The sequence below is a fragment of the Pan paniscus genome, chromosome 1 (genome assembly GCF_029289425.2).
Source record: "Pan paniscus chromosome 1, NHGRI_mPanPan1-v2.0_pri, whole genome shotgun sequence".
NCBI lineage: Eukaryota > Metazoa > Chordata > Mammalia > Primates > Hominidae > Pan > Pan paniscus.
The window spans coordinates 44,094,758-44,119,913 of NC_073249.2; the positions used below are offsets into that span (position 1 = coordinate 44,094,758).

At 52.8% G+C, this 25,156-nt stretch overlaps 1 protein-coding gene across 2 annotated transcripts in view; it reads right to left on the reverse strand.

The window, feature by feature from the left end:
• Nucleotides 1–1,749: 1,749 nt before the first annotated feature.
• TMCC2 (transmembrane and coiled-coil domain family 2) overlaps nucleotides 1,750–25,156 on the reverse strand; it is a 45,380-nt gene continuing 21,973 nt past the window's right edge. For both annotated transcript variants that reach the window (XM_003822953.6, XM_008976562.4), the window contains exons 3-5: nucleotides 5,211–6,145; nucleotides 3,841–3,976; nucleotides 1,750–3,282 (exon numbers count right to left, since the gene is read on the reverse strand). In XM_003822953.6, the coding sequence (XP_003823001.1) occupies nucleotides 2,971–3,282; nucleotides 3,841–3,976; nucleotides 5,211–6,145 (1,383 nt within the window). In that variant the 3' untranslated portion in view covers nucleotides 1,750–2,970. The remainder of the gene's footprint in view (nucleotides 3,283–3,840; nucleotides 3,977–5,210; nucleotides 6,146–25,156) is intronic.

Below are 25,156 nucleotides of genomic sequence, written 5' to 3' on the forward strand. Positions count from 1 at the left end.
CCCCAGCAAAGGAGGCCAGGTTGAAGTGGGGGCAATGCACTCCCTTTTTTCCTTCTTTTTTTTTTTTATTTGAGACAGAGTTTCACTCTTGTCGCCCAGGCTGGAGTGCAATGGCACACTCTTGGCTCACTGCAACCTCCGCCTCCCAGGTTCAAGTGATTCTCCTGCCTCAGCATCCCAAGTAGCTGGGATTATAGGCATGTGCCACCACGCCCGGCTAATTTTGTATTTTAAGTAGAGATGGGGTTTCACCATGTTGGTCAGGCTGGTCTCGAACTCCTGACCTCCGGTGATCCACCCACCTTGGCCTCCCAAAGTGTTGGGATTACAGGCGTAAGCCATCATGCCGGGCCGCACCCCCTTTTTTCTAAAGGGCGAGAAGGCTCAAACACAAACAAGGAAGCATCAGTGACCATCAGAGTCCCAGACAGGCAGGGCTTTATTAGACACGTTGTCATGATAAGGCAAACACAGGCTGGTGTTCTGTCCTTTTTGCAGATGACCCTGTGTAGCTGGGGCTGGTCTTCCCCCACCTCCTCTGTTCGCTGTCAGTCTCAGGATCAGCTGAGCATGGCCGCCACCCTCCCTCCCTTTTTCCTCCTCCCTTTCCGTGTGGGCTGTGGTTGGCAGTGACATTTAATTCAGGGAAGGCACCTGACCTTGGGGAGGAATGTGGGAAATGTCTGCAGCCTGGGGCAGCCACCCCCTACCTGGGGCCCAGGAATGTGGGCTCTAGGCCACCTGTGGCCCCCAAGGGAGGTGAGTGCAGGGTCCAGGAATGACACTGTTGGAAGGCCCCGGCAAGGTCACCTAGTGAAACTCTTACATTGTACAGAGGGTGAGGATGAGCCACCAATGCCACCCCCCGTGGCACCAGCACAGCCTTCTCTCCAATCTGGTGACAGCACTGTCCCTGACTCTTGTTGTCTCCTCAAGCCTATAGCCACAAGTACAGCGGCAACTTCTGATTTGTCAGACCCACAGAACTGCAGAATGTCCAAGCCCTTCGAAGTGAGCTGCTGCACATCCTCTACCGCTGATGTGGAGACTGAGGTGCAGAGAGATGTGAGTTGGCTGCCATCTACTCACTATGGGCCAGGACCCAGGTCTCTGGGGTGGGTGCATTTCCCACCATCCCTCCTGTTCCAGATGCTGGAAGTCAGCATCTTTTCATCCCAGCAGGGAGATTCAGGTGGCCTCTCCTAAACCCCCACAGGGTTACTGCTGGGAGTGCAGTGCCATCTAGGGTGCCCATCTGTGTGAACTGCCGGGAGTGGGTGCTGCAGCCACAGAGGGCCTGGTCACTACACTCAAGCCCACGCTCCAGCGCCTGGAGAGCAGGTGCTCTGTGCTCTGGCTGACGGCTCTGAGAAAACCAAGCTAACTCCAGCAGCTGCCTTCTTTGGGGCTGCACCGGGAGAAAGTGTTAGCGTAAGGACTCTGCTGCCCTCTCGTGGCCTCACTTGGGCATGGCTGCTGCCATTCAGGCCGCTGGTGGCTCACCTGCTCCGAGCTATGGAAATCTCTCTCCTAATTGCCTTCGCCTGGACTCTAAGAGGCCTGGATGGGGTGGATATCATCCCTTCTATCATACCGCTTAGGCCATGCCTTGTTCCTTGTCGGATTCTGGAGGAAGAGGGCCTCAGGTCAACAGGAGAGGCCTAGCCTGTGTTACCCAGAATGCTTGGGTGTGGGGAGAGACGTGGTGGTTCCCACAGACACAACTTAATCAACCAACACCAGACAGGATGGTTTGAAAATTTAGAGGATATTTATTTCTCAGGAAGGTGCACAACAGCTGGCAGGCACTGCTTTCCCTGCTCTAGGGGATTCTTCTCTCCTTTTCCAAGAAATCCCCTCTCTTCTTGGAAGTGCCCATGGGAGGCTGGGATGTGAAAAGAAACCATACACAACACTCCAGAGCCTTAAAAAAATAAAGCAACAACCTCCTCCACACGAATACACACTTACAAAATAAATAGACGGATAAAAGAGAGGCCACGTGCCTCCCATCCCGGCTGTAGGGCTGCTTGGGGATAGTGGGGCTGGGTGGCTCGGTCCCACTTCTCCCAGCCAGGATGATCCAAAGGCTAAATGGAATGGAAGGGCCCTGGCTTCAGAGAGAGGATGGGGCAGGACCTCTCCTGGTGCTCAGCAGGGAAGACACTGGGGGCACGGGTAGGGAACAAAGGAACAAATAAATAAATAAATAGAACCCAACAGCACTCCCAGAGGCCTAAGGGCTTAGGGTGAGGCTCAGGGGGGCCCTGGGGCCTGTTTCCCTGAAAATAACAGATCCAGTACAGGCAGAAAGAACAGAAGGGAAAACACAGGCCACACCCACCTGGCCTGCAGAGCCCAGCCCCAGAAGGAGGCCTCAAATCAGCTCTACAGGGAGGAGGGGTGGGGTGGGGGTGCTGAGCTCCACACTAGCTGCTCTGAGCCTGCTCTCTGGCCCTGGAGGTGCCCGAAGGCTAGGGACCCTCCCATCCCTGTGTTCTCTGCGGCCAGCAGAGCCTCCTCCCTCACTCTCCAGCCTTCATCCTCACCATCTCCACCAGAGGAAACCGTAGCTATCTCCGAGGTGGGCTCTTTCCTAGGAAAGTTGAGGCAGAGCCCTCTCCTCCTGTTCTTAATGGTCTTCCTGACTTGGGGCATCCTGAGGGTCAGCTGGGAGAAGTCCTTGTGTAACTATAAATAATCAAAACAATCCAACCCCATGTCCACCTCTGCTCCACTTGGCCATAGGTGCCCGCACTATCTCCAGGTAGGGCTGCATTCTAAGCTCCCTTCAGGCCAACAGGGAGAAGGTGTCAGACAGAAGCAAGTACAGAGAAGGGGGCAGGAGCTGCTGGAATGGACAGTTTGGGCAGGAGGCCAAACTGGACACACAAAGAAGTCCAAGGGTCCCTCCTGGAGAAGTGTGGCCAGCTGGGGGCCAGAGAGCACGGGGTTGGTGTGGCTGGCCACTCAGCTGGGCAGCAACACGTGCTCCAGGAGGTAGGTGAGGGAGTCCCAGTGCTTCCAGAGGAGGAACAGGACGAGGACCAGGAGGGCGGTGCTGGTGATGCGCAGGCGTGTCTTCATGAGGGGCGTGATGAAGTTGGCGATGGTGGACACGAACACCAGCAGCACGGCCATGAGCGCCAGGATCACGTTGATGAACTTGCCCAGCAGCGCCCGCGCGTTGGCATTCTCCACGCCCTCCAGCTGTACCACCTGCTGCTGCTGCTGCTGCAGCTCCAGCTTGGTGACCCGGGTCAGGCAGGACTCCACGGCCTCCTGCAGGGGCAGAGGGGCTGGCATGTGCGCGCTCAGGATGGGCAGGACCCCTAGGCTGAAAACCTACCTACCCCACTGAGAAGGTGCCTATAACGAAGTCTCCTCTCCAAAGGCCAGGAGGAGTGGAGGTTGACCAGCTGCAACTGAGGTCAGAGACCTTTAAGGATGACTCTTTGGGGAGGATGCTAGGAAATGAGAGTCTTGATTACTAGGGAAGGAAAAGAGCTGGCCCAATCCCAGCTGGCTCCCTCTTGAGGCAGGCTGGAGCCTGGAAACTCCAATTACTCATTTGCGAAGCTGCCATCAAAGAGGTGGGGGGCATGGTGGCCTTTGCCCTGTGGACTTGCCTCTGCACAGTGCACGCTGTCAGCCTCAGGCCTGTCTTGCTCATCTCCACTCCGCTCCCGCTATGCTGCCCTCTTCATCCATGTGCCTATCTGCCCCGGCCAACAGGCCAGCCTGTGTCTATCATGCCCCACGTGACAAGAACCCTAACCCTCTGGCTGCTGCCAGCTCTACCAGCACATCTGGGGCCTCCCAAGGTTGCCCTGGCCATACCTGGATGTCCCGTGCCCTCTCATAGGACTGGTAGGCCACCTTCTCCTCCATGCTGGCCAGCTCCTGCTTCAGGTTCGTCATCTCGTTCTGATGAAGCTCAGTCAGGTCGTTGAGCTGCTCCTCCAGCCGCTCATACCTGGCGGAGGGAGAGAGAGTGACACCAGTCCTGGCTCCCCGAGCTTCCATTCTCTCCCACAGTTGATTCATTCATTCTCTCAATAAACAATGACTCAGCCCACCCCACGTGTCCAGCTCTGCTCGTTCTAATTTTAACAGCAACAACAATAGAAGCTACTATTTACACAGCACTTCTTAGGTGTAGGCACTGTGCTAAGCATTTTACCTACATGACCTCATAGGATCCTCCCCACAATCCCATGAGGTAGGTGCCAGTGTCATCTCCATTTTACAGAGGAGAAGACTGAGGTGTGGAGGCTGAGGAGCCTGCCTAGGATCACACAGCTCATGAATGGAGGAGTTAAGGATTGGCTGACTTCAACCTGGGCTCTTAAGCCCTAGGCTCAGATGCTCTCTGGGTACCAGGGACACATGGGTATAGAAGACACAATCCCGGCTCTGAAGGCACAAAATAGCGTAAGATGACTATTATGTGAGGAGTGGTTAGTTTTTAGGTGGGGCTCCCCTTCAATTTTCCAAGCCTTCTTCATATATATGGAGAAGAAAAAGAGAAAGTGCTAGCTAAGGAAAAGATCCCCCCACAAGCCCAGGGAGCGAGTGGCAAGTGCTGCAGAGGCACAGAGCAAAGGGCAGAAAAGGGCAGCACAGGACCGGAGGGAGACACAGAAGGAGAGGCCGAGAGATGTCAGCTGTGTTCCAGGCTGGCCCCAGGAGCTCCGACTGGAGGTTCATGTTTTGGAAGCTATACATCCATTCACATGCTTCGACTTTACAGGTCTGGACTCATTGTATCTTTATGACCCTATGAAGAAGGGATTAATGTCATCCCTGAATTGAGGTCAGGAGATCGAGACCAGCCTGGCCAACATGGTGAAACGCTGTCGCTACTAAAAATACAAAAAATTAGCGGGGTGTAGTGGTGCGTGCCTGTAATCCCAGCTACTCAGGAGGCCGAGGCAGGAGAATCGCTTGAACCCAGGAGGCAGAGGTTACAGTGAGCTGAGATCGTGCCACTGCACTCCAGCCTGGGCGACAGAGAGACACTCCGCCTCCAAAAAATACAGAAGGAAAAAAGAAAGAAGGCTCCTTAGGGCCTCATGCTGGCTCCTTCCAGCAGCCAGGACACTGAGGATGCTCCTCTGACTGCCTCCACACCCTGGGTCTGAAACCCAGTGCTCCTTGCCTCATCCCACGTCCGGCTGGGCTGCAGGAGGGGGTGGGCAGGCACCTACCTGTAGCGCTCCTCCTGCAGGCACTGGGTCATGTAGGTGTAGTCCCTCTGCAGCTGAGTCTTCAGGTCTTCCATGGAGTCCTCCAGGTGAGACTGTCCCTCCTTGATCTCCCGTAGCTCTTCCAGCAGAGCATCCAGGTTTCCAGGAGCACCATACAGTGCATTGCACTTAGGGCTCCCCAGGGCCCCACCAGGCCCAGCCCCGGAGTTGCTGCCTGCCCCGGCTGAGCTGGCGCTGGCGCTGGAGCACTCATCATCGCTGCCATACTTGGGGCTGGAGACGAGTGTGGCACTGCCGCTCAGTGCCCGGGCTGCCTCCTCAGGGGGCCCATCTTCCAGGGGGTCCTTCAGGTGGGCGATGTTGTCAGCACTGCCAAACTTGTTGCGGATGAGGCTGGCAAACTCCCGGGGCTTGGACACCACGGCGGTGTGGGTGGCCTGTGAGAGGCCAGAGAGGCTGCCCTTGACGCCCTCCACCACGCCGCCCCCAAAGCCGCTGATGCCTGCGCGCACGTTGGCGCCCACGTCCTTCAGCCCCTGCTGCATGTCCCGCAGCACGTCCTTGGGCTGCCGCGAGGGCCCGTTCTGCTCAATCTCCTTCAGGCGCCGGCGGTAGTGCTCCAGCTTCTTGTGCAGCTGGGCGATGGTCTGGGCTGACTTCTGGTTCTTCTTCTCGAACACTTGCTTGATGCGTGACACCTGCTGCTTGTCCGCGTTGTTGGCCAGTTTCAGGTACTCCGCCACGTTGTCGTCGCGAGCCTCCTGCTCGATCTTGATCTGCTCGGTGATCTTCAGGATCTTCTGGTGCAGGTGGTCAATGGCGGCCTTGGTCCGCTGGGGGTCCGGTGCCCCATCGGGCACGTCCAGGCTGATGGGGCCGTCAGTGTCACCATGGCCGGCGGGGAGGCTCAGGGCCACCAGGTCTCCCTTATCGACCTGGGGAAAGAGGCAGGCAGAGGAAGCATGGGTAAACCCTGGGACCATAGGAGTGCCCCTGGATGCCTCTGGACTTGGTTTTTCTATCTAGAAAATGGATGCAGGAGTCCAAAAGAAGACAACCACCACAAGAACAGTATCCCTGACAGCCACTTACACAGGGCTCTCACATCTGCTCTCTACCCCGTCCCCACAGCATCCCCAAAATGCAGTCTAGGCAGAGCTGCTCCTCTTTTGGCCCAGAAAGGTCAAACAAGTTGTTCAGGGACACACGGCCAGGAAGGGACAGAACCTCCAGCCCAGAACTCTTTTATTTATTTGTTTGTTTATCTATTTGAGACACAGTCTCGCTCTGTTGCCCAGGCTGGACTGCAGTAGCGTGATCTCAGCTCACTGCACCTTCCACCTCCCTGGTTCAAGGGATTCTCCTGCCTCTGCCTCCCGAGAAGCCGGTATTACAGGCACCCACCACCATGCCTGGCTAATTTTTGTATTTTCAGTAGAGATGGGGTTTCACCGTGTTGGCCAGGCTGGTCTCGAACTCCTGACCTCAAGTGATCTGCCTGCCTTGGCCTCCCAAAGTGCTGGGATTACAGGTGTGAGCCACTGCGCCTGGCCCCAGCCCAGAACTCTTAAAGCTCCAGCACATGGACCAGGCAGGTCTGAGGCCTCACTGGAGTCATGGGGTTGGATTTCTGAGGAATGAGACAAATTTTCTCTCTGGACTCAACCACTTCATAAGGCTCCTGCCTTGAGCAGGCCCCTCCCTCAGGGCTGACCAAAGCCTACACTTTGTGCCCTGCCTGCCTGCCCTCGCCACCCCATGTTCACTAACAACGCAGCTCGGCGGGCCACCCTGCCTTTGCTGACACCTCTCCCAGGCCCTCCATTACCTTACGGCTCTCCAGAGTCATTGGTAACCTTTTCCGCTTCATAATGGTGGGAGCCCCCAGTCCTTCCTAGTATCCGAGAATTGGGAGAGGAGCATGCCCCACCCCCACCCTGCTGGCCAGGTCCCCGAGGACTAAAGCCCCAGAAGTAACTCAAAGGCCAAGGGAAGCAGGGACCAGTTTGGGGGCCTGAGGCTACTAGCCGCCCAGCTTTGCAGAGGGTGAATGCGTAGGAAGGAAATGACAGCCCCCTTCACTCCCCACCAGGCGGGCAGGCTTCCCGACTGCATCAGGAAAGGAGAAGAGAGACTAAGAAAGGATGAGGGGGAGGGAGAGAAAGAAGGAAAAGGTCGCAGGAGATAGGAAAGATGGGAAATGTAAGGTGGGCTGAAAGCGGGGAGGCCTGAGACCTGCTCCCCTGGTGTCTGGTTCCTCTCAGCCTGTTGGAGGATCTTTCTGTCCACAGCTGAGTCCCCAGTGTCTTATCGCCATACAACAACGGAAGCAGCAGGAAATGGCTCAACCCCATGTATTTTTACACACAGCACACCCCAAGCAAGGCTGGGTCAGATCATTTGCCCTTAGTATGTATAGGAGGGGGCAGGGGTGTGGTCAGATATATGTGGGGGAAGGGGTTAAACACAAAGAAAGTGGCCCGGTCACATGCACCAGAACTGGAAACGGTCCCTGCCAATTACAGGCATAAGTCACTTGGCTTGATTCTGCCAAGGTGCAAAGTTATTGGAAAACACAATTGAAAATAATAGCCCTGCCAAACTCAGGAGCCAGGGGAGGGCGGCTCCTCTGTGGGCTTCCACTGGGGCTTTTCCAGGTTACACTTCCCCCTGGGGATGCTGTGGACAACCACAACCCCATCCCTAATCACTCCTGAAGTCAGGACTTCCCTCTTATGTTTGCTTTGGGTCTCCCCTCATCCCCCCTTGACCTCCCAGCAGGTGCTCATACCTTCAGGACTCTGCTTCTCAGAATTTCTGACCTTTCATACCCACAGTCTCCCTTAAGTGATCTGCTCCAAGGTCTTAACTGTCCCAGTAGCCTGACTTAAAACCCTAACCTGCAATTAGGCTGCTTCTTCCTGCCTTGTTCACTGCAGTGACAGCAAAAAGCCCATCTCTCCATTTTCCTGACCTTCAGTGTCCTCGCCGACAAAAAGGGGGTAATCACAGCTACTCTCAGGTCTTTTGTGAGAGCTATACAAGATGACGTCTGGCAAGCTGGCATAGTGCGAAGCATACAGAAGGTGCTCATTAAACGCTGAGTCTGAATCTAGGCAGCGTAATCCCTTTTTTCCCCTGGGAGAAAAAATGCCTGCAATCAAGCTGGCCTAAATTTATTTCAGAGATTATACCAACAAATTTATTCCGTATTGCTAGAACTACACAAAATTAAGGGTTTTTTTTTTTTTGGTTTGTTTTTTGTTTTTTTTTGGAGACGGGGTCTCACTCTGTCGCCCAGGCTGGAATGCAGTGGGGCCATCTCAGCTCACTGCAACCTATGCCTCCTGGGTTCAAGTGATTCTCCTGCCTCAGCTTCCTGAGTAGCTGGGATTACAGGCATGAGCCGCCATGCCCGGCTAATTTTTTTGTATTTTTAGTAGAAATGGGGTTTCGCCACGTTGGCCAGGCTGCTCTTCAACTCCTGATCTCAGGGGATCCACCCGCCTCAGCCTCCCAAAGTGCTGGGATTACAGGCATGAGTCACCGCGCCCGGCCCAAAATTATGTTTTATAGGCAACACATGGCCTTTGATGTTACAAGAACTTTTTTTTTTTTTTTTTTTTTTGAGACAGAGTCTCGCTCTGTCACCCAGGCTGCAGTGCAGTGGCGCAATCTCGGCTCACTGCAAGCTCTGCCTCCGGGGTTCACGCCATTCTCCTGCCTCAGCCTCCCGAGTAGCTGGGACTACAGCCGCCCGCCACCACGCCCGGCTAATTTTTTGTATTTTTAGTAGAGACGGGGTTTCACCGTGTTAGCCAGGATGGTCGCGATCTCCTGACCTCATGATCCGCCCGCCTCGGCCTCCCAATGTGCTGGGATTACAGGCTTGAGCCACCACGCCCAGCCCAGAACCTGTCTCTCTTAGAAAGCTGCTGCCCTTTCCACAGATGCCCAGCTCTCTTTCACTGTCTTCTTGGGAGAAAGAATATCTAGAAAATGGGTTCTGGGGCCAGGTGCAGTGCCTCATGCCTGTAATCCCAGCACTTTGGGAGGCTGAGGCGGGTGGATCATGAGGTCAAGGGTTCGAGACCAGCCTAACCAACATGGTGAAACCCTGTCTCTACTAAAAATACAAAAATTAGCTGGGCGTGGTGGTGGACGCCTGTAATCCCAGCTACTCAGGAGGCTGAGGCAGGAGAATTTCTTGAACTGGGAGGCAGAGGTTGCAGTGAGCCGAGATCACGCCACTGCACTCCAGCCTAGGCGACAGAGCGAGACTCCGTCTCAAAAAAAAAAAAAAAAAGAAAAGAAAAGAAAATGGGTTCTGAGTATGGCTGCATCACTGCCATTTGCTCATCTTTGTAACAAGGACAGAGTCTGTCCCAACTACTTAGGGGGAGAGTGGGAGGAGCTAATAAGAAATGGATGTGAAATGCTGTGAAAAGCAAAAGTGTTTTAGGACTATACAGGAGTGTAAAATAGCAAAGTCTCCACCTGCCGTGGCTGCTTCCTAGCAGCTTGGCTCTCTCCTCCCTTGATTTGGCATCTTTCTGGCTTACAAATGGAAAAGCAGAGTTGAAGCTGGCTGTGAAATCCCCATTAATGAGAGGAGAAGAAACACTCCTGGGAAAAACTGCTGGGGCCTGATGGTGGGTGCAGAGGCCTGGGCTGAAGCCCTGGCCCCCTTGCCCACCCCTCTTCTCTACCCTAGGACCCAGACTTGAGCCTAACAGTCCTGCAGCAGGACACCAGCTCCTTCCATCCCTCCACAGAGGCCTGGACACCTCCTTGGTGACATGAAGGTCTGCAATGACTGCATTGAGCGGGTCAGTCTCCAGTCACAGAACATATCCCCATTTTATTCTCTTCCCTGTGGAGGACTCAGCTCCACTGGCTTCCAGAAAGGTGGCATATTTTCCCTATGGCCTCTAGGCTCTTCTCTTTTTCTCAAATTCTAAATGTTTGGACAAAGGATAAGGATAACAATTATAGTTAGCCTTCTGTATCTGAGAATTCCACATCCATGGATTCAACCAACCACGGATTAAAATAATAATAATACAAATTTTAAAATACAGGGGCCAGGTGCAGTGGCTCACACCTGTAATCCCAGCACTTTGGGAGGCCAAGGCGGGCAGATCACCTGAGGTTAGGAGTTGGAGACCAGCCTGGCCAACATGGTGAAAGCCTGTCTCTACTAACAATACAAAAATTAGCTGGGTGTGGGATGTGGTGGCGGGCACCCATAGTCCCAGCTACTCAGGAGGCTGAGGCGGGAGAATGGCGCGAACCTGGGAGGCGGAGCTTGCAGTGAACCGAGATCACGCCACTGCACTGCAGCCTGGGCAACAGAGCGAGACTCCGTCTCAAAAAAAAAAAACAAAATTAATTGAGTGTGGTGGCATGTTCTGGTTGTTCCAGCTACTCAGGAGGCTGAGGCAGAAGAATCACTTGAACCTGGGAGGCGGAAGTTGCAGTGAGCCAAGACTGCACCACTGCACTCCAGCCTGGGTGACAGAGACTCCGTCTCAAAAACAAAAAAAAAACAAAAAACAAAACAACAGTGTCACACTGTTTTCTATTTTCATAGTATTTACATTGTACTAGGTATTGTACGTAATCTAGAGATGATTTAAAGGGAGGATGTGTGTAGGTTCTATGCAAATACTACACTATTTACTGTATGAGACTTAAGCAATCTGGAACTTTGGTATCTGCGGGGGGTCTTGGAACCAATCTCCTTCAAACACTAACATTTCTTGACATACGTCAGACTTGTCTCTAAGTGTTTACACCTATTAATTCATTTAATCCCAGTATTAACCTCACAAGATGGGTAGCACTATTATTTCCATTTTACAGGAGAGAAAACCAAGGCCTACAGATGTAACTTGCCCAGGACTACACAACTAGTAAGTAAAGAACCTAGAATATAAATCCTGTCTGGCTCCAAAACTCAGGGCCTAACCTCACCTTGGAGGGCTGGGTAGCTCTGACAGATCCACAGCTTAAGATACCTTTGGCTGGGAGAGCTGGCCCTCTGCCACCTTTTCAGGAAGCAAGAGTCTAATCAGTGGTTATCAACCACAGCCCAGCCTCACTCCACAGCAATGAAATTGGAATTTCATACAGCTAAGACTGCAGGCTTTTTTTGTTTTTTGTTGAGTCAGAATCACTCTGTTGCCCAGGCTGGAGTGCTGGAGTGCTGGAGTGCAGTAAGGTAATCATGGTTCACTGCAGCCTTGACCTCCCCAGGCTCAAATCCTCCCACCTCGACCTCCCCAGGCTCAAATCCTCCCACCTCAGCCTCCCCAGTAGCAGGGACTACAGGTACATGCCATCACACCTGGCTAATCTGTGCATTTTTTTGTAGAGAAAGGGTTTTGCCATGTTGCCCAGGCTGGTCTCAAACTCCTGGGCTTAAGCAATCCTCTTGCCTTGGCCTCCTAAAGTGCTGGGATTACAGTTCTGAGCCAAGCTGCACTCGGCCAGACTGTGGGTTTTTACACCCTGAGAGAGCAAGGAAAAAGAAAGGAGTTCTCCCCAGCCCCGTCCTGCCTTCTCCATATCTGAGGGCATGCAAATCCTTAGAAATGTCCAAATATTGGCCATAGCATTTAAAATCACCTCTGAAGACATCACGGTGACATCTCCAGCCTTCCTCACTGGAGGTAACCCTTAATCTCACTGGTCTCCATGCAGACTCCACTTGCCCACCCAGCCCCGTCTCGTGCTTAGGGGTGTGTGTGTGTGTACCTGCATGCATGTGGGCAAACCTCAGAACAAGAGAGAGAAGAGGTTTGCGTGTGTTGCGGGAGGCGGTGGGGGGTGCTTGAGGGAACACTCTGTGGCAGATACCAAGATCCTGTTTGTGGTTTTTGCTTTCGAGGCTGGAACACCTCGGCAACCACTTCCATCTGAATTAACTCCCTTCAATAACACCCCCTGCCAACCAGAGACTTTTACTACTGACTCACCACGAGATCCTAGTTGAGACTGAGCTCATTCCTGCTTGTAGCCTGGAGCCCAACCTCAGGAAAGCATCTAAGAGCTTCTCCCCACCACCAGCCTCCTCCTTAGATCCTGCGGTCCCCAACTCCACCCATCAGGGATGCAAAGAAGGACACGGGGATGTAGGCAGAGTTTGCCTGGAGCCCCAGCCTGCACTGAGACACTCCTCAAATCAAGAATGGGGTAGCCTCCCTCTGGGGCAAACCTCACATTTATCTCACTCGGATCTGCCTTCTTCACACACAAGCTGACCAAACCCAGGAAAGGTTATTTCAAAGTTTGGAGAACAAGGGAAACACCCTGCATGCTAACAGGAAATAGCAGACATCCCCCCATCCTTCCCCTCCAGGATCTTTAGTCCCTGCCCCTGTCCCTGGAGGAAACCCAAGACCTCCAGATCCCTGAAAGGCTGAGCTGTCTAGTTACAACTCTGAGAGGCAGAGTCGGAGCTGGCTGGGAAATCCCCATGAATGAGAGAAGAGACACTCCTGGGCCTGGTGTGTGGAGGGGGCCTTGGGCTGGGATCCTGGTCCTCTTGCTAGCCCCTCTTCTCTACCCCAGGGTCAAGATTCCAGCCTGGGAGTCCTGCAGCAGGACGCCGGCTTTTTCCTACCCCTCACAGAGGTTTACAATGCCTGGGATCTGCTGTTGGGTCTCCAATCACAGAACATCACTTTGCTCTCCTTCCCCGTGGAGGGAGCTGGCGTGTCTGAAGAAGGTGGGGAGCTCTCCATGCCCTGCCTTCCCCAGCACATGTACCCAGGGTGACAGCTACCTTTCAGGACTCGATGGAGAGAGGGCAACCAAGGTAAACAGAGCCAAGGAGCTGGTAGACAGATAGGGACAGCTTTAACAAAGGAAAGATTATGCTTTAACAAAGGAAAGAAAATTAGTGAACAAGAAGAAAAAGATAAGAAAGCTCTTCAGAGTGCTGGAACAGGACAGAGGGTGAGAAAAGGAGAAAGACTTGCCAAAAAGAACAGCCATGAGACAGGATACAGGGTCTGCGGAAGGTAAAGGAAAGGGCTTTAAAGTTGGAGTTGGGCACTAATTTAGATCCTGGCTCTGTCACTTACCAGCTGAGAGCTATCAGGACGATGAGATGAAACACTGAGTAAAGGGCATAAAGCAGGTGCTTAGAAACAAATACGAACAAATTAAGAGACACTTCACACCCTTAGAATGACTATAATAATTTTTTTTTTTTGAGACGGGTTCTCACTCCATGGCCTAGGCTGGAGTGCAATGGCATGATCGTGGATCACCGTAGTCTCGACGTCCCAGGCTTAAGCAATCCTCCCACCTCAGCCTCCTAAGTAGCTGGGGCCACAGGCATGAGTCACCAAGCCCAGCCCCTAGTAATTTTTAGAAAGGAAATAAGTGGGCTGCACACAGCGGCTCACACCTGTGGTCCCAGCACTTTTGGAGGCCAAAATGGGAAACTTGCTTGAGTCCAGGAGTTTAAGACCAGCCTGGGCAACACAGCAAGACCTGTCTCTACAAAAAATAAAAAAACAGCCAGGTGTGGTGGTGCATGCCTGTAGTCCCAGCTACTCAGGAAGCTGAGGCAGGAGGATGGCTTGAGCCCAGGAGTTCGAGGCTGCAGTGAGCTATGATCACATACACCACTGCACTCCAGCCTGGGCAACAGAGTGAGACCCTGCTTCAAAAAAAAAAAAAAAAAAAAAGGAAATAAGTGTTGGTGAGCATGTGCAGGAATTGGAAGCTTTCTGCAACATACCTAAAACATAAAACAGCACAGCTGATGTGGAAAACAGTTTGGGAGTTCCTCAAAAAGTTAACATAGAATTACTTTATGACCCAGCAATTCCACTCCTAGATATTTTCAATTCCCAAACGAATTGAAACTGAGTATTCAACACTCATTTGTACACAAATGCTCATAGCAGCAATATTCACAATAGCCAAAAGGTGGACATAACTCAGATGTCCATTAACTGATGAATGGGTCAACAAAATGTGACATTTCTTGCAATGAAATACTATTCGGCCATGAAAGAAACAAAGTGCCGGTAATGCTCCAACATGGGTGAACCTCAATAACGTTAGGCTAAGTGAAACAAACCAGACAAGAAAGGCCACATAATGAATGATTCCATTATATGAAATATCCAGAACAGTTAAATCCACAGAGACAGAAAGCTGATTAGTGGCTGCCAGGGGGCTGGGGTGGGGGTGGGGGAAGGAATGGGGAGTAACAGCTTAATGGGTACAGGGTTTCCTTGGGGTTGCTGAAAATGTTTAGGAACTAGATGGAGGTGATGTTTCAACAATTGGGTGTGGAAGGCCAGGGTCCTCCACTGGCCTGGGCCAGAGCTCCCACCATTGTCCATTACAGAGTGGATATGCAGGAGGGTCTCTGGGTCCTTCAGCTCACTGTGTCAGGTTTAGTAGAGCAGCAGCTCTTCCTAACACACTCCTAATCCCCCTGTCGTGCAGCTGGTTGACTAAAAAGACCAGATCACTCAACTCCCAGTCACCAGCAGGCAGAAATGCCCAAGGTTCCCCAGCCCAAAGCAGGGCACAGGTGGGCTACACAGGAACCACTGCTCCTCTCTCCAGACCATCACAGAGTCCTGTTTGGCCCATGCCACCCAGCTCCCTATCCATGCCCAGCCACCAGCACCACACCTGGAGTTGTGGCCCCCACACCATGACCTCCTCACCCCACCCCATCCTGCCTGAGATAGGCTGGCCACTCCACAGGTACCTGACTCCAGATGAATCCTTGTGAATGGGCTGGGCAAGCTCTAAGAGGAGAACCGTGGAGCGAGAGTCATACATCTTCCATGATCCCCCTCCACACCAGAATGCCCCCTGCTCAGGGACCCTACCAGCCAGGGCCTTACATCTTGCTCTACACAAAGGCTGAGGGCTGAGAAGTGCTGACGAATGTCTGGATGAGCCAGAGCTGGGACGTTCTCTCAAGTGTCCAAGACCCAACTTTCCCTATTCCTCTTCCTGCTCTAGTGAGATCTACCCTCAGCCCACGCACACCTGGGGGCTCCCCTCCACATGGCCTTGGTGGCACCCCGGACTCACCTCCCTGGCCCCTTTCACAACACTAAATGAAGCTGGATTAGGCTCTCTGCCAGATTATAAGGAGCTGCCAGATCAGGGCTTCCCAGCCCTGGCTCCCGTGGAACTTCCTGGGGTTCCCACCTCCTCCCAGGGCCTGAACTCAGTGTCCTCGTGTCAACCCGGCCCTGGACATGGGACACCGGTGCTTCCTCTGACACACTAGCCCAGCAGCCTGGATCCCCGATATCCGGGAGGCACACAGTAGACACTGTTGGAACAGAAAGTATCCAGGCTTAAGTGAAGCTGTGTGGAGGGAGGGGAAGGGCACTAGCTATGTAAATTGGGAAATGTGAATCGTGGTTCTCTTTCTTCATAATGTAAATGCATTAAGCAGTTTTCAAGATAGACCACAGAAACAGCTGCCACTTGCAAGGAACATGTGCTCCACACCTGTGCTCCCAGCTGCACGAGAGAGCTGTACCTCTGACCCTCCTCCCTCTGAGGCAGGTAGCCCCTTCCCAGACTCGCAAAGAACCCCTGTTAGGGTCCCCACAGCAGGCTGACAGGGAGGAAGGGGCCTTCTCATGTTAGCCATCTGCTCAGGAGTTGGAAAGACAATATAAGGTCACTCTTAGATGGAAAAAAAAAAGACAAAGAAAAAGCTTTGGGGGTTCCTATGCTTCCCTTTAGGAAAGCAGGGCAGCCCAGTCATCCTGACAATGGAGTCAGGTGTCAACCCTGGCTTGTCTATGGGTCTCGACAAGCAGGCCCAGGCCTGTGCAGAACACCGCTCCTGGGAGCAAGGTCTGGGCTCCCAGTGGGTCAGAGCCCAGCAGGCGAGTGCGGCCCCGGGGCTGGCAGGCCTGGGTGACTCAGCAGAGATGCTTCAATCTGCTGACTGCTGCCCCGTGACTCTGATTTCAGTGGCCCTCTCGGGATAAACAACGCTCAGATTCCCTTTTTCTATCCATTCTCAGATGGAAGGGGAGGTCAACCAGACTAGGATGGAGAGGAAAGCCTACAGCCAGCTAAAATCCTTCAACCCGAAGAGGTCATGTGACCTTACGGTAAAGTTGGGAGAGAAGGAACCTGACATTTCTTGTACCAACCCAACATTCCAGCAAGAGCAGGCTGGAAAAATTATTCCAACCCTTGGTCCTGAAGTCAGAGGCTTTCCCCATTCCATTTTTTCAACTCAGCAGGAATAGCCCGGTGGGGCTGGTGGCTCTCTGCCTTCCTGGTGAGGATATGTGGGTAACAGGAAGCTGCTCACTCCAGCTCTGGATGTGTCATCACAGCTGACCCGGGTGCTCCCAGGTGGGCAAAGGGGTGGGGGTGGAGAAAGAGCCTACCTATCGGTTTAATTGGTGCCTGGGAGCCTAAGCGGCTTTTCTCAAGAGGGCAGGCACCACGTGCTCAGACACTGAACGGGACACATGTGGGGCAGTATGGACCTGAGTCAGTTCACCATGGGCACAACGGGGTGACAAAACCCCTGTAGCAAGGCCCCAGCTGCCACATGGGGGATTCGAAGGGCAGAGCATGCCCTCAGTAGCTTTAAAAGGCATCTCGCTCTACTACAAGGGGATTTCAGGTGCAAACTACCGAGAGACAAGGAAAGTCACTCACTCATCCTTTCAAGCAGCAACTACTCATCTCCAGGCAGTGCAGAGCCAGCTGCCTATCATCAGCTGACACCAGGTAGAGGCTTCCACCTGCCACCTCCTGTGGCCAGCAAGTTCTTCCTCCTGCCCTGACCCTAAGGGCTACTCTCTTGTCCTGGTGGAGACATCCCTCTCATCTAACCCTTGGCTTCTAGCCCCTTCCATTAGGGCCACCCCTCAGTTCTGATGAAAACTACATCCTCCCCTCAGTGTCTGCCCTGTGGAGAACAAAGCCCTTTTGTCCAGTAAATGTCCTGCACCCTCCTCGTCTCCTCACACCCACAGATCCCATTTGGGGCCCCGAGCTCCCCTCTCATATTCAGGTCTTCTCCATTGTCCATCCTCTGAATTCCCTAAAAACTCTCAGTACCCAAACATTTTACTCCTTATGGCCTCTCCCACTGTCTCCCTGGGGTCAGCACTCACTGGATCTTCACAGTCCCCATTCCTGTCACTGTTTCTCCACAGACACAAGCGACCACAACCAGGAACACCCCTCCACTTAATAAGGTGCCTGGGCCCCAGCTGAAGTGCCACATAGCCACAGCTTCTGGAGGCATCTCTGCCAGGGTTCACCTGCCCTCCTGCACAGGGCGCCCACATCCAACCCCAGGGGCTCTCCCAGCATTTGGCAGCCTAAGGCTCCTCCCTTCTCCCACCCACAAACAGTTCTCTATACCTGGAGGAGAGCTCCCTGAGAGACTGGAGTGTAAGCACAGCCCACCTGACTAACTGCAGAACAGGCCTTTTCCCATCCCCCAACTCCACCCCGCCCGGTGAAATTCTCTCCTTCCACCCACCAGACGCCTCACCTGTGTGGGCACTGTTTCCCGAAGCCGTGCCGGTGATGAGGTGCCCGGGGCTCTGAGGCCCCAGCTGTCTGCGGACTGTGTCAGGCCCCCGGGGTCACAGACCCTGGGCAGCACTGGGCTTGCTGCAGGAAGTCGGGGCCTGCGAGCAGGTGTGCCTGAGTTCCCAGGCTCTGCAGCCGCCATCTCCAGACTGAGGTACAGCCTGGGGATTAGGGGCGGATTGCTCTGGGAGATTTCCCCCTCCCCTGGGGCTCACGGGCTGCTCCTTCCCATCTGGCAGGAGACAGGGAGGATCACCGAGCGCAGGAGGACCGAGCTCTGATGAGATGCCCCTCCCCAAGTCCAGCTGTTCCACTGTGAGTTGTGTGCATAAGGACACCCAGGTGTGACAGGCATCAATGAGGAGGGGTGGGGGTGGGGGGCAAAGGGGGTTGAAAGGGATGTGCACGAGGACACATGACATGTGCACCTGCATCCTTCAACCACCCAGAAGACAGACACTCCACCTCGCCCCTCCCATCTCACAGAAATGCCTCCCATGATCAGAAGCTCCTCTCACAAACAGAGCAGTCTCATGGATTCGGAATGGAAGTGAGCCTCCCAGCCAGCCTTCCAGGATAGGAAAGAGCTCTCCAAAGCCAAAAAGACTGGAGCCTGGAGGGGGGCTCCCTGGCAGATCCTAACACAGCCAGCTCCAGCCAGAGTCCTCTCCTCCTCTCCCTGCTGCCCTGCCCGTTGGCTTAAGGCACCATCACTTCCAAGGCAGTTTCTCTACTCCAATAACCACCTGGAGGAAGCTGACAGCAGCCAGCCTCACCAGGGGAATTCTTCTGCCCTGAGATCCTGTCCCAGAAATCCAGTCTCTGCCCTGGACACCAATGGCCACTTCTGCACTAGCTTCTGCTTCCCAGTCTCTGCCAGCATTGCCCTGGCAAAAACACCCAAGATAAAGCACAGATGGGAAACTCACAGCAGTCTCTTCCTCCTTGGACTTCATCTTGACAGTGCCAGCAGGAAATTCTGTGAGTGGCCAGCAGAGGGGGACAGAGGTCCACAGTTGAGGACAATGAGCAGTGAGCAGTGTCACCGGCTGGCCAGCTGAGTCCTGGGGCCTGCTGGATCTCTCTAATGGCAGCTTCTCACAGCAGAACTGTCGTTCAGAAAGACATGGATTCTGCACCCACTTGAGTCTGGTGAAGGACTCCAGGCTTAAATACTGATGGTCGACACGCGTCACGTTGATTGGGTAGTCCCAAATTCAAGAAGGTGTGAAGAGATAAGGGCCCAGTGCTATCTCTGGGAGCCAGTGACAGGGCTTGCAGCCAAAATCACTAAGATCAGGAGTCCTCATACCCTGGGCTCATGGAAACTATACAAACATTTGTGGTTGGCTGATGACTTGGGGTTTGTGAAGAAGCCTGGCAAAGCATATTACATAGGTCCCAATTTCTGGGGCCAGCTCTGACCTGTAGGGCCAGGGAACACTTCTGGCAGTTCCCCTACTTCTGCAAACGATCCCCCTCCTATGGTACTGGATCTTGACTTTATATTTTGGCACCAAGCACTGTTCTTGCATAAGGGTTATTTGTAAATAGGTCTTATGCCCCTATTAAATGATAAGGCAGGGATCAGATCTTATGTTCATCTGGACCATTCACTGTGCCTAGCATAAGACTGATCCTCCCTCAATACTGACATCGTAAAACAATGAAATGATCTACCTCATTTAGCTGCCATGAAAGGCAGTCCAGCCACCGCAGTTCTGTCTCAGGTAGCAACAAAGACAGCTTGGTCTTCTCATACTCAAGATACCCCTTCTTTTTTTACTTTTTGAGATGGAGTTTTGCCCTGTCACCAGGCTGGAATGCATTGACGCGATCTTGGCTCACTGCAACCTCCACCTCCTGGGTTCAACCGATTCTCCTGCTTCAGTCTCCCGAGTAGCTGGGACTACAGGCGTGCACCACCACGCCCAGCTAATTTTTGTATTTTTAGTACAGAGACGGGGTTTCACCACGTTGGCCAGGATGGTCTCGATCTCTTGACCTCATGATCCACCCACCTCAGCCTCCCAAAATGCTGGGATTACAGGCATGAGCCACTGCACCCGGCCAAGATACCCCTTCTCTGCCCGCTCCAGGCTAGGCCCCACCAAGCTAGGATTTTTTTTTTTTTTTTTGAGACAGGATCTTGCTCTGTCACCCAGACTGGAGTGCAGTGGCACGATCACACCTCACTACAGCCTTGACCTCCCAGGCTCAAGCAATCCTCCCACCTCAACCACCTAAGTAGCTAGGACTACTGGTGTGCACCACGTCTAGCTAATTTTTGCAGAGATGGGGTTTCACCATGTTGCTCAGGCTGACCTTGAACTCCTGGGCGCAAACGATCCACCTGCCTTGGCCTCCTAAAGTGCTGGGATTACAGGTGTGAGCCACCATGCCCAGCCCAAGCTAAGATTTTAAACTTTTTCTTATTAAGCAGAGGAAAAGGAAGAGAAGGCAGTGGCAGCAGGAGACAGGTGGGGAGGGGCCGAGTGAGCTGAGAGCCCTGGGGTTCACTCTGCATGGTAGGTCTCTCTGTGCTTCCCGGGATCAGGAGGGCTCAGAAGCAACAGAAAGAGTTTCCTGCAAGGCCATCCTGCACCACCAGAATGAACTGGGGACAGCTGCCCCCAACACAGGCACCTGGCAGCTCCCTAATGGAAGGTTATAGCTCCACTCCAAGAGCGGCTTACCCATCAGCACAATAACTGAACAGCAGGAAAACAGGGGTTCAGGAGGGAACCAATAGTTCACTAGGAGAAAAGTAGCAAACAAGAACCAGGGAGATGTCTGCCAGGCAAGCTAGCAGGAGAGCAATGCTTTTCTAAGCCTGCTCTTGTCTTTATACATGAGACGTGTTCCCAAATCTGCCAAGGATGCAGAGCTTCCTGTGGTGGGGGTGGGGAACAGATAGCCCAAAGCATGCTGGCATGGTGGGAAAGTCCCTGTAGAGCCCTGGGCGTGAGACTCACTTCCATGCTTTCTAAGTGACCTTGGTCAAGTCACTGTAGGCGCTGAGACTGTTTCCACAAATGTGATGGGAGGACAGTGTAAAGACAGGGGGTGAAGGTGAACGTGTCTGGCAGGAAGATGTGCCAGAGCTGGGCTCACTGGGCACTGGATGAGCCTTTCAGTGGCCCACAGAGTGCTTGGGAGTCAGAAGACCTGGTCTAAAATCCTCACCCTGCCACTTGCTAGCTGTGTGGCTTCCACGTTCTGTCCATGCCGCTTCACAACTGTGAGGAGGCAGGAGCAACTACAAAGCAGCAGCTTGGACGAGGCAGCCTTGGAGAGTGAGACCAGTGGCATCAGGAGATGGAGGAGAGGGTGAATGAGCCAAGCCTTGGAGACTCTGTGCAGCTGAGTCTCACTTCTCCTAGCTGCAAATGGTACATAGGACCATTATCTCCCAGGGCCCTCGTGCAAACACATGGCACTTTCTAAGTTTTATTGAAATAGGTGACTGGTCCTGAAGCTCCCTCACCATGGATGTATGTGCACATGCATACACAAACCACAGTATTCCAGACAGTACCTGGAAGACTTGGTCTGAAACAGAAAAAGCCAAAGAAGTAGCTGCCATCAGGAGCAAAGAGAGTGGCAGGCACACCTGGGAAAAGCTGCCAAGGGCACTAAAGCAGTGGGCTCTGAAAGGACACCACTTGCAAAGCAGCTCTTCTTTTGCAAAGAAAAGGAGCTGTGGAGTAAGCCACATCACTTGCACTTCTTGGTCAGTCTTGGACACCCCTGGGGCGCCTCCTCTCTGGCCTGGCAGAGATGGAGGCCACATCTCAGTGACACAGAGTGGTCACTATCAATTCACAGGATGGGTAGCTGAGCTGTGGCAGGGGGTCTCTGGCTGCACTCTTTCCACCCTTCCAAGTTAAGCCTGAGGCGGGGGTGACAGATGGGCTCTTGTCATCTGAGAAGGGTGGACTGGAAGGAAGCCCAGGTCCTGGGCACAGGCTCTTCTCTCTGCACGTCTGGAAGGTCTCAGCCCTTTTACTGGGTTCCCCTTAGTTTAGTTTGTTCTTCCATATCCTTCTTTCTCTTCCCTTAATTTTTATGCCATGCCCCTTCTTTCTTTAGTATTCTTTAAATCTTATTTTTTTTATTTTCTCTTCCTTTGCCTTGCTGTTATTCTTCCATTCTCTCCCCACTGCCCTTTTAAAATCATCTTATTTTTCTTGCTTTTTCTTGTAGACACAGGGTCTCGTTCTTTCCCCTAAGCTGGAGTGCAGTGGTGTGATCATGGTTCACGGAAGCCTCAAACTCTGGGGGGCTCAAACGATCCTCTGCCTCAGCCTCCCAAGTAGCTGGGACTACAGGTGCATGTCACCACACTCAGCTAGTTTTATTATTATTATTTTTTTTTTTTTAAGAGAGACAAGGTCTCACTATGTTGCCCAGGCTGGCCTCGAACTTCTGGCCTCCAGTGATCCTCCTGCCTTGGCCTCCCAAATCACTGAGATTACAGGCATGAGCCACTGCACCTGGCCTACTTTTCTTTCTCTTAAAAAAAAAAATCACAAACCACACATTTTGAAGGGTGGGAAACTGGAGAAGTCATAGGCTTTAGGAGCAAAGAACCACGCTGAAAAGCAGCTAAATTTAGTAGCTTAGAATACAAGGTGAGGCCTTAAAAAAATTTCAGGCCCCAAATGTGCTGTGAAAATCTCCCAGTGAGGATTCCTCTTTGAAAGGCTGGCGGTTTCTTTTATGCTCACCAAGCCTGCTTGGAAATGGAGGTTTGGAAAATGGTCATCTTTCAGAGGTTCCCTCCCCAAGTATTCACTTTCGGATCCAGCCAGAAGGTGCATCTTCTTAGAAACACATGTGACCAAAGAGCTCTGCTAACCCCCAGGGAAATGCGAGAGGAAGGATAATATTCTTCAGCGTGAACGGCAGCAACCCAGGTGGGCATGCTTCCTAGGAATACGTGGATAGGCACAGCTGTGTGAGCTGGGAAAGCAGACAGATCAGGCCAGAGTGGAGGAAGCTGCAGGGCAGCACCCACATGCACACACCAGGTCACCTTTCAGCTGCTTCCAGGGACGGAGCATGCCATCTCTCCTGCTGGTCCTCTGCCCGTCTAATGCCATAGACACTCCTGTTTAGGTAGTCCTTCTTGGGCACAGACATGAGCCCAGATGTTGGGCAGTGAACAGAACCACTTACATAGGTCACTTTTAGGCAAATCAAAATCTGTACCAGGCAGGTAGGAAAGACGGATGATTTCATGCCTTTATAGTCACTCTCCCTGGAGGAGGTTTTACTGGGAATAGGCCCAAGAGAAAGTGACCCGGAGAGGAAGCCACATCTCCTTTTTGGGCAACTTTTAGGAAGCAGAGCACCCTCTACCCCACCCTATTTGCCAGGAATAATTTGGAATAATTCCTTTCTAAAAGCAGAGGATTGAAACACCAAATTCTGGTGTGCTCCTGCTGACTCAAGGGCTCAGAGCATACCATGAGCTGATGTGACTAAACGAGAAATGTGTGTGAACGCATTCTGCAAACTGTAGCATGCTGTTCAGCTGACTGTTGATGCCAGGAAGGCTTTCAAAAGGACATGAGTGGCACCTCTTGGGGGGCATGCCCATAAGCCATTGAGCCCCTGAGAAGTCAGTGGACAGGCACAGGGCCCAGATTATATTTGGATCTGAAGCTACCTTCTCAGGCAATGAAGAAACCTTATACAATGAAGTTAATGTTACAGAGCACTTGTCTTTCCAGGGCAGGATTCGCCTTTCCAGCTGCCCAAAGGAGGCCTCCTGGTCACAGTATCACCTCGGGTCTGATTTAGCTCTTGCTGAACCTGCTGAATTATTCACTAGCTATGGACACTAGCTCAGCTCTAGGGTCCCAGTGGTGGGGTATCTGGAGAACTGTAAGGAAGAGGAAATGGAAAGGAAGAGTGAGAACTCCCAGAATCAGACCTGGAGGGGGATCAAAGAGGACAAAAGCAGAAGCGGGCAGGAGGCCTCTAGGTTGGCCTCTGGAAGATTTGGGAAATGGGCTAGGGGTCCAAGAGCCTGTCCCTGGACAGAGAAGGGAGGTAGGAAAAGGCTGTCCCCAGAAATGACACTCACTTCCCCCAACTCCCTGCTGCAGCTCAGGGGAGCTTCTGATTCCCTAGGAGCCTAGAAGGAATGCAATGGGGTGTGTACATTCAGTCATTCAGTTTTACTTCTATTTCAGAGCCCTCTGCTCTGTGGGGTATACAGAGAAAGCCCAAAATACGCCTATGAAAAGAAGAGGCAGAAGCAGGGATCAGGTTAATGATACTGTATTTCCATTGCCTCATCTGGCACCCCAGAGGGGACTGGGGTCACGTTTCTCATCTCAGGGATGTGGCAGATCCAGGGAAGAATGTGCTGGGTAGCCGGGGAGACCTGAGCCAACTCCCATGACCCAGCCCACATCATCAGTGCCGGCTCCTTGCCGTCTGGAACCCGATGACAGACAGCTCCTCTTGCTGACTGCTACCAGCTCTGGCATAGGGGTCTGACACCTGAACCCTGAGCGCACCTTCCCCTTGGGCAGGCTTGGAGAGCCCAGGCAGATACCTGGCTGGCCTCTCCCACCTGTGTCTGCAGACAGACAGCTTGTTTCCCACCAAGTTTTGCCTGAGCTTACGGACAAAGGCGTCAACAAGGCATGACCTCACATCTTGGCTAGGTAACTTGGAAGTTATCTAATTTTGCCCCCTCTATCCTGGTGATTTCTGTACTCCCAGATGCCAGAGTTAATCTGGAGAATACTGGATATTTTCTTTTTTTTCTTTTTCTGAGACGGAGTTTCCCTCTTGTTGCCCAGTCTGGAGTGTAATGGCGCGATCTCAGCTCACTGCAATCTTCACCTCCCAGGTTCAAGCGATTCTCCTGTCTCAGCCTCCCAAGTAGCTGGGATTACAGACGCCCACCACCACACCCGGCTAGTTTTTGTATTTTTAGTAGAGACGGGGTTTCCTCATGTTGGCCAGGGTGGTCTCGGACGCCTGACCTCAGGTGATACGCCCACCTCGGCCTCCCAAAGTGCTGGGATTACAGGCACGAGCCACCGTGCCCGGCCGATATTTTCAATCTAGAAAGAAAGTCAGTGGGTGTTAGTGGGGAAAAGATGCATAAAGGCTAATTCTGGAGGCCAGTTACCTGCTGGCTGATTCTGTCTGAAAAGTCAAGAGGACACTGCAGCTTATGATCTCTGGTGTCAGAGCTTTAGGTCAGAAACAGAGTCCTCACTTTGGGCCCCTCTCCTAATCAGACAGGACCCCTACAAGGCAAGGGCTTCACCTGAACATGAGGAATTCAAATCAGACTAAAGGAAGAAACTTCCCGGATCTCCAGGCACAAGAGGATATACAGCTGT